Raw genomic sequence first — 9,847 nt, 5'->3', positions numbered from 1 at the left:
TCTATGGGCTAAATCTGACCAAAATCCGAGTCTCATGTAAAAATGTAATTTGTAGAATGAAGGTTTTTACACTTTGTCACAAATCAAACTTTAAAATATAATATCCAGTTAAAACTATGTGTTTGTGCTTTATTCAGCAAATATTTGGCAGTTAAATTTCTCCACAGTTAATTCTGGAGAAGATTAAATACGTCTTCATGTCAGAATCAAGATCCATCCATTTTGTCCTTTTTGTTTTCCTGATCCGTCTCTTTTCTGATTTGAATTCAGCCTCAAGCTGACAGGTTTACAAGGACTGTTGCAGTGCCTTATTATAATGAAATCTTATGAGAAATTATATAATAAACTAAACACAGAATTGTCTGAACTGGTATTGTTTTTGGTCTTAATGTCTGAAATCAGAAGTCATGCCATCACTTAGTTCATTATTTAATATATTTAGAAGTGTTAAGTTAGCCTAAAGGCTACAAGATCATTTTTGGCAGTCAGGTTGGGGCTAATGGTACCGCTGATTTGGTGCACAGATGAAGTTTCAATGCCAGTTTCTTTGCCTTTTAGATTTAATAAGTGTAAGTTAGTAAACAGGTTTTTCTCTTTATCCCGATACAGATGTGATTTCTTCCATTTTATAAATGCCTGCTTGTGCCTGAAATTTCTGCAAACCAACAGATTAAAGAGTCATTGACTTTGTTGCAGTAACCAGTGAAAATGGAAGTGAGAAAACATCCATCTACTCTGTTCTGGTTATCCTTATCAGGGTCGCTGGAACCTGTCACAGCTGCCATGGGGTGTGGGGTGCTACTTTGTTGTCAGACCCAAAAGACACAGCATTTATGCTGGATATGAAAAATATGTATGTGTGTGTGTGTGTGTGTGTGTGTGTGTGTGTGTGTGTGTGTGTGTGTGTGTGTGTGTGTGTGTGTGTGTGTGTGTGTGTGTGTGTTTAACCAAATAATAAGTTCAGTGTAGGGCTTTGAGTTATAATTTTCCTCAGTACTGTTTTTTCATTTTCATTCATTCATTTCATTTATTTGTTCATTTCCAGGCACAACAAATACCTATATTGAACATAAAATGCACAAAACAAAAAACAAAAATTGCCTGAAAAAGGAGTGGGACGAAGAAAACTTATTAAATCCCACCCCTATACTCACTCATCAACAAAAAAAACAAACTTCCCGCAGCTACGCCCATTATTGCATACAGTCCCATCAACAGCCCCGGGCGCATACAAGCATCTAAACTGCAGCTCGCAAACAACAATTAGAGCCTTCATAACTGAATACAGAATATATAAATTATAAATTGCATTACCACAGGTAACAGGCAGTAATAACTACAAGTAACAAACACACACATACACACATACATATACATACATATATATCTACACACACATGTACATATATGCACATACATGCGCACACTCTTTTTTTTTTTTTTTTTGAATCCATACCAGCAGTGGTAAGAGAACAGACATTACAGAGCACACTAAAACCCATCATTGAGTATACTGTGACCAGACCAACTGTTTGTAGAGGAATTTAAATCTATGAATATTTTTGCATTGTTTCAATTGTAAACTCAGACTGTTCCAGATTCTCACACCACATACAGACACACAAAAACCTTTACGGGTTGTTCGAGTTCTGGGTAATTTGAATTCTCCAAAGCCTCTCACATTATAAACCTTTTCTCGAATTTCAAATCTAGTTTGTAAATTTGCCGGTAAAAGTTTAGTAAAAGCTTTATAAAAAATTATGGATGTATTGTAATTAACCAGATCCTGGAATTTAAGTAACTTTGCCTGAAGAAAGAATTTGTGAGTATGATCTAGATAACCAGCCTTGTGAATAACACGCAGTGCTCGTTTCTGTACTGTGACTAATGGATTAGTTGTATTTTTATATGTATTTCCCCACACTTCCACACAATATGTAAGATATGGAAGAACCAGGGTACAGTACAGAGTACGAAGTGCATCTTTATCAAGGTATGGTTTCACTTTGTTCAAAACTGCGAGGCTTCTAGAAATTTTGGTTTTTATGTGTCTGACGTGGGGTTTCCATGAAATTTTATTATCAATTACGACTCCCAAAAATTTGTTTTCACTCACATTATCAATTGGTACACCTTCAATGATAATTGGTAATTCTACATTATATTTTAAATTACCAAAAAACATTGCTTTAGTTTTATTTATATTTAATGATAATTTATTTATGTCCATCCATTTTTTTATTAATTTTAGCTCCCTGTTTACAGTCATTACAAGATCAGTATAATCATCGCTACTGAAAAATATGTTGGTGTCATCTGCGAACAGTATGAGTTTAAGTACTTGAGAAACATCAAAAATATCATTTATGTATACATTGAAAAGTTTTGGTCCCAACACTGACCCTTGGGGAACACCACATGTAATACCAAGTTTCTCTGAATGGTAATGCCCTATGCTAACATATTGTTCCCGACCTGTTAGGTAACTTTTTAACCAGTTACCAGCTTTCCCTCGAATACCATATCTTTCCAATTTATCCAGTAAAATTGAGTGATTGATTGTGTCGAAGGCCTTTTTGAGATCAACAAAAATACCAACTGCATATTTATTTTTATCCAGTGTATCAGTAATTTCTTCTACTGCCTCAATTATCGCCATTGAAGTGGTTCTTTGCGTTCTGAAACCATACTGACCAACATTTATTATTTGATGTTTTTCAAGGAATTTTTCTAATCTTGAATTAAAAAGTTTTTCTAGAACTTTTGAGAATTGAGGCAGTAGAGAAATAGGCCTATAATTGGTAAAACTGTGTTTGTCATTACTTTTATATAGTGGTATTACTTTCGCAATTTTCATTTTTTTTGGAAAACAACCGGACTGAAATGATAAATTACAGATATATGTTAAGGGACTAGCAATATTCAGAATAACCTGTTTAACTACAGACATATTTATGTCATGATAATCCATTGAAGACTTACTTTTACATTTTAATGTGATATTTATTACTTCTTGCTCATTTGTAGCTGAGAGGAACAGTGAAAAGGGATTTGATTTTATATTACTGATATTTTCATTTTTATGACACGGGATGTCCGCTGCTAGTTCAGGGCCAACATTTATGAAGAATTTATTGAACCCATCGACAATATTACTCATGTTGTGATTTTCACCATTTGCATCAGTAAAATATTCAGAATATGATGTTCCAGAAGATCCTTGTTTAATTAAGTTGTTTAACACATCCCAAGTTCCTTTTATATTGTTTTTATTTTCATATAATCTTCTTCTATAATAAAGTTGTTTGCTCGTTCTTATAATATCAGTCAATTTATTTCTATATGCTTTATATCTTTGTTCCACTTCTTTTGTTTTTACTTTGATAAACTGTTTATACAGATTGTTTTTCTTTTTGCAAGCATTAATAATTCCTTTTGTGAGCCAAGGACTTTTTATCTTTTTTTTCTTTGTCATGTGTTCGTTTACAGGACAATGTTTATTGTACCACATAGTAAAAATATCTAGGAAATTATCATAAGCCTTGTCCACATCTGACTCTTCATACACCGAACTCCAATCTTGTTGTGCTAAATCGAAATTGAAGGCATGAATTGCTTCTTCATTTATTGTTCGCTTTGCTATCATGATCTTGGTATCTATTTTTTTTAAATCACAGTCACACAAAGTAAAAACTGGTAAGTGGTCAGTTATATCACAGACAAGCAGACCACTATTAATTTGGAAATCCATGACATTAGTAAAAATGTTGTCAATAATAGTGGCGCTATGTGATGTTATTCTGCTTGGCTTTGTTATTGTTGGATATAGTGATAAGCTGTACATTGTGTCAGTAAAGTCATCAATGGCTTTTAACCTTGTTGGATTTAGCAAATCAATGTTAAAATCACCACAGATAAATAGTAATTTTTGGTTCACCGAAGCAAACGTTTTTTCTATCCATTCATTAAAAGTGTCAATACTTGAACTGGGTGTCCGATATATGCAACTTATTATAACATTTCTTTTTTTTTTCATTCATAATCTCAATAGTCAAACATTCCAAAATTCCATCAATAGCCATAGACATAGTTGTTACAACATTATATTTTATAGAGTTATGAACATATATAGCAACCCCGCCGCCCGCCTTATTTAATCTATTCATGTATTTTAAATCATATCCATTCAAACAAAAATCTATTCCTTTATCGACATTGAACCAAGTTTCAGTGATGGCTATAACACTAAAGGGGCGAGAAAATTGTTGCAAATAGTCCTTAATGAAATCAAAATTAGAGTACATACTTCTGCTGTTAAAGTGAATTAATGAGAGCTTCCCGTCTAGGTTAATTTCTTTTTCATATTGTTCCTGAGTGAAATAATTACAATTTTTAACAAAAGTAGAGAGAAAGTTACTTTCAGAATCTATTTCTGGATCTATTATATTATGCTCCTTATATTCACAATCTAGATCAATTACTTTCTGTTGAAGAACTAATTTCAACGTGTCCATGTCATTTCCTGGTGTAATTGATACATTGGTGTCAGTTATACTTGTCCAGATCCTCCATGTTCCTCACTATCAGTACTTTTGCCTCTTCTGGTGTCCCGTTTAGCTTAATGAAAATCTTACAGTTTGTTACCCATGTATGTTGTATTTTACCGTTCTTCTTCAGTTGCCTTGCCTTCCTCGCGATGTCTGCGTTTTTTCGTGTCAGATGCTCATTAATGAAAACGTCCGTGCCTTTCAGTTTGCGTCCTTGTTTCAGCAGTGCGACCTTGTTCTTCCGATTGACAAATCTCATAATGATGGCCGGCAGTCTGTCACTCCTCCTGGGCAGTGAGTGACATGCTTCTATGTGCTCCAGGTCCATCTCTATCCCCTTGCTTTGGAGGAAGGACGCCACCTGTTGCTCTACCGAGCGGGTCTCCTCGTCGCTGGGCTCCCCGACGTTCCCGGCCACCGCGCGCGCGTACGAGCGCGGCTTGATTTTAATACCGCTGATGACCACGTCGTTCGTACGGGTGTACTGCTCCAGCTCATCCACCCGCCGCTCGAGATCCATGATCCGTCTGTCCTTCTCGGCATTTTGGAGGCGTAGCTGTTTTACCTCCTCCAGAAGCCCCAGAAGCAGCTCCTGCTGCGCCCTGACTGTGGCCACGTCTCCGCACAGCGCTCCGAGGGAGGTTTTAATGTCCTCAACCTCCTCTGGTGTTGGGCCTTTCTTGGGTGGCATACTGAAGCGAGAGCACGAGGCGGCCACCACGAGGGACCCGGAAGCGGAATTTCTGATGATGGTGCCTGGCTAGGCCTGCTGGCTGATGGTGGAGCCTGGCTGTGGCCTGCTGGCTGATGGTGGAGCCTGGCTGTGGCCTGCTGGCTGATGGTGGATCCTGGCTGTGGCCTGCTGGCTGATGGTGGAGCCTGGCTGTGGCCTGCTGGCTGATGGAGGAGCCTGGCTGTGGCCTGCTGGCTGATGGTGGATCCTGGCTGTGGCCTGCTGGCTGATGGAGGAGCCTGGCTGTGGCCTGCTGGCTGATGGTGGAGCCTGGCTGTGGCCTGCTGACTGATGGTGGATCCTGGCTGTGGCTGTGGCCTGCAGAGCTATGGCTGTTGGATGCCTGTTGCCTGTTATCATCCAGATATGATACAAACCACTGCAGTGCAGTACCTGTAATACCTACAGCATGTTCTAATCGCTCTAATAGGATATTATGGTCGACAGTATCGAATGCTGCACTGTGCTTTTCTCTTCAGTTTCGATCATTGCATGTGAAAAATAAAAAAACATTTTTTAAGTTTCAATTTTAATGTTGTTTATATAGAATTAAATCACAAAGACAGGTGCTTCAAGGCATTTCATATAAAGACCATACAAAAATACATATGCAGAGCATATCCTAGCAGCACATATTGTTAATTTACTGAGGAGGTGTCATAACTAAGGAGAGCTGCAGGACTCAAAATGCAGTCTTGGGAGGTTAAGTTCAGTGTGTTTTGTTTATAGTCAGTGTTCAACAATCATCCAAAGTGCCCTTAATAGAAGTCTGATAATTCATTGGCTCCAGTTCAGGCAAATCCAGAGTCTGTTCCCACAGCTAGGTCTCTCTCTAGGCTTAAATATCATGCACTTAGCTCCTACTTTACCTACCAATTGGATCATCTGTGGTGACAGATGAAGTGCAGGCCTGTGGCTGGCACATGATCAGTTATGCAACTGTTTCTGTTTGGTTTTGATGTTTATCTCATGCAACAGTACATGAGTGGAAACAAATTGAAAGCTGTCTGAAGAAAAAGATTATTATATCTATTTCAGTTCAATTCTATTGTATTTATACAGTGCAAAATCACAGTAACAGTCATTTATTGTAAGGAAGAAGGAAGAAACCTCCGGCAGAACCAGGCTCAGGGAGGGGCGGGGCTATCTGCTGCGACCAGTTGGGATGTGAGAAGGAAAACAAAGACATGATGTGGAAGAGAGACAGAGGTTAATAACAAGCATGATTCAATGCAGAGAGGGCTGTTAACACTGGCCTCATAGGCCAGGTGTTCCGTTCACAGGCTGCATGTGCTGCCTGGGCAATGGGTGGCCACAGTCCACTATATTTGGACTATATTTGGGGTACCACATGGTAAGTGGGCAGGTGCGCCTGCAGGTGGATAAAACAATGGCTATCACAGCCTGCCCCCATCTTAAGACTAAAACAGGGGTGTGACAGCTCTTGGCGCTTGCTGGTTTTTATCCATGGTTCGTCCTGAACTTAGTGGAGCTGACCAGCCCCTTAACTTATCTCATCCAAAAGGATGTCCCTGATTGGACCAGATCTGGTCAATTGGACAGAACAGTGCCAGGCAGCTTTTGCACAGGTGAAGAAGGTTTTCTGTGGGGAACCCCTGCACCATTTCTAACTTTTCCCTACCTTTCATCCTGCAGACTGATGCAGACTGACGTATGCCTGGGGGCTGTTTTTTCCTAGCAGTTAAGAAAGGTTGTGTACATCAGCAGGAAACCTTTGGAGTGGGAGTCCAGGTACAGCATCGTGGAGACAGAGTGCTTGGCAATCTGGTGGGTGGTCAACTTCCTCCATTATTACCTCCTGGGCCACCCTTTCACCTTCAGTTTGGATAATGCCCCCCTGCACTGGCTCCACTGCATGAAAGATCCCAATGCACGGATCTCACGGTGGGTTCTTGCTCTTCAGCCTTTTAAGTTCAAAGTGGTCCATAGGCTGGAGGCACAAATGGTCGTGGCTGATTTCCTCTCCCACCCAACTGGCAAAGTGTGGTTTGTGGCTCAGCTGCAGGGCAGTGGTGCACCAGCAGGTTCAGGGTGTCAGGGGAGGCTGGTTGTCACGGCCGGTGAGCATTACCTAATCCACCTTCTCTACTTCAGAAGCCACCGGGGCCAAAGGAGGAGGGCAGTAAGTCCGAGCTGCCAAGAAACACCCGAATCTGTGCAGAGTGTGTGATGTGGAACAATGGAGGTAGCTGGAAAGCTGCTCTGATAAGGGCGAAAGAAAACACTGCAAATAAATATTGCTTGACTCGCAACACTGTATGCTTTGGCTCCTTTTTGTCACACATGACTTTCCTCTGATAGCAGTACCAAGTGCTGCACCATTCAGAGCTCTCTGTGTTCAGCAGAGTATCTTGAAAAATGTCCTTCATTTTTGGCAAGCAGCAACAAATACCTCTCTCTACGTCTCAAGGCACATACTGGTACCCTACTGTTGTCACTCGTAATTACATTAGGAAATTAACAGTAAAAAGTATGTGGAAAATGGGAAACCAGTAACTTTAGAATGTTAAGTGTTTAACTGGGAAAACTGGGACAATCTGGGCAAAAAAAACATTGTGTCCATTACACAAAAGCAACCCATGATAGTGTGTAGCTTTTTCCTTATTACTGACCTTGTTGGTCATGGAATCATAATCTAAAATATCTAAAATACGGACACATACAAAAGCAAACATACAAACACATCCCACAAATAAAAAAAACCCTCTTGCGTCTGTGGATTCTTTATTAAAGTGCAAAATATGATTATAGTTGTTTGTGTAGATAGAACAAACTTCCAACGTTACCAAGAGACACTTCCTGTGGGATGTTGGGTAATAGGGTCAGTCTCTTGCCGTGGGCTGAACTGAACTGAAATAGTTAAAAGGGAATGCAGAGTTTCACTCAGTTAGGAGGGGCTGACTGTGACCAGGTAAGGACAGCAGGTAGACACTGGGATTTACACAGTGGTCTAAAACCAAGCTGATGTTGATTTCACATTGAGTAATTTCATCTGACCACAGACAAACTGACCACAGTTTCAGTCTGTTAAAATCACATCATCCAGTGGGCACTGTCAATAAGCTTTATCAACTGAAGTGGTAATCATGACAAACTCTACACAGTTCTCACATTTCAGACTTGCATTCTTGAATATTGGGATTTTCAAGTATTTATTTTTTATGCTTGTCATGTGTTTCTTTGTTTCAGTAGTTTGCACCAATGTTCTGCTGATTGTGGTTATCTGTGTGAACAGAAGCTTACATGAACCTATGTACATGTTTCTGTGCAGCCTGTTTGTGAATGCACTGTATGGTAGCACATCTCTGTTTCCACTGCTCCTGCTTCACATCATCTGTGATATTAATATCATTTCTGCATCTTTATGTTACTTGCAGATTTATTGTATTCACTGCTATGGGAGTGCTGAATATCTTAATCTGGCTGTTATGTCTTATGACAGATATCTCGCTATCTGTTTTCCATTGCAATACAACACATACATGACACCCAAGAGGATTGCTATACTAATTGCTATAACATGGTTATATGCTATTCTTGCATGTGCTCTCATGATTTCATTGAGCTCCACTTTACCACTTTGTGGGAACATTATTGACAAAGTGTACTGTGACAACTACTCTGTCATAAAGCTGGCTTGTTCTGACACTAAAGCACTTAATATATATGGAATTATTATTGTTTTATGCACAGTATGTTGTCCTCTGATATTCATGCTTTACACTTACATAAAAATCCTTAGAGTTTGTTCTTCTGGTTCCAAACAGATGAGGCAGAAAGCTGTCACTACCTGCAGTCCTCATCTTGCCTGTGTGTTAAACTTTTCATGTGGAGCTTGCTTTGAAATATTACAGAGTAGGTTCAATATGAGCGGTGTACCTATTTTGTTACGTATATTTCTCTCATTATATTGGCTAATAAGCCAACCACTATTAAATCCTTTAGTTTATGGCCTGAACATGACTAAGATCCGCATTTTATGTAAAAATCTGCTGACACTTAGACCTTTAAATTGAAGTAAAGTTTTGCACGATGATCCTAGACATACATTTTCTAAGGAGTTTCTTGGCTTTGGCTACACCTTAAGTCAACCTTAAGAAAAAATAGAAATTAAACCTTATTTCCAGGCAGCCATGGGTCATTTAAATGCCTTAGGATGTTTGAATGTTACTATTTTATTCTCGACTTCGAGATTTTGGGTTAGAGTTACATTTTTTGTATTACTATGTATATTTTTTAATTACTATGTCTGCTTGATGGTTGTGTAATTTCTGCTGACTACACAATAAATTGCCTAAAATAAAGAAATACTTGATCCATGAACAGTGTTGGGAAGGTTACTTTTCAAATCAAATCAAATCACTTTTTTTTTTTTTTTTATTGTCACATCACATGTGCAGGCACACTGGCACAGCACATGCGAGTGAAATTCTTGTGTGCGAGCCCCACAAGCAACAGAGATGTGCAAACACAACAACACAAACGAGCAAAATACAAGAATGGCCAACCTGAAACTAATAAATATATGTACAATATATAATAGTGT

The 9,847-nt window shown here is 39.0% G+C and overlaps 1 protein-coding gene across 1 annotated transcript; it reads left to right on the top strand.

The window, feature by feature from the left end:
* The first annotated feature begins 8,387 nt into the window (after positions 1 to 8,387).
* LOC146654798 (olfactory receptor 6N1-like) lies at positions 8,388 to 9,317 on the top strand. Its single transcript, XM_085380577.1, has 2 exons — positions 8,388 to 9,048; positions 9,136 to 9,317. The coding sequence occupies exons 1-2, from the start codon at positions 8,388 to 8,390 to the stop codon at positions 9,315 to 9,317; spliced, it is 843 nt and encodes a 280-aa protein (XP_085236703.1).
* Positions 9,318 to 9,847: the final 530 nt, after the last annotated feature.

This window comes from Rhamphochromis longiceps, linkage group LG14 (assembly GCF_057381845.1).
Source record: "Rhamphochromis longiceps isolate RC_006_pf linkage group LG14, R_longiceps_female_GT1.1, whole genome shotgun sequence".
Taxonomy (NCBI): domain Eukaryota; kingdom Metazoa; phylum Chordata; class Actinopteri; order Cichliformes; family Cichlidae; genus Rhamphochromis; species Rhamphochromis longiceps.
Note: the sequence above shows the minus strand (reverse complement) of the source record. Positions and strands in the feature narration are given on the sequence as shown.

Bases quoted from the DNA above. Each gene is read 5' to 3' on its own strand.
- LOC146654798 (XM_085380577.1), top strand. From the start codon at position 8,388: ATGACAAACTCTACACAGTTCTCACATTTCAGACTTGCATTCTTGAAT. The intron at 9,049-9,135 runs GTTCTTCTGGTT...TTTCATGTGGAG, and splicing joins CATAAAAATCCTTAGAGTTT to CTTGCTTTGAAATATTACAG.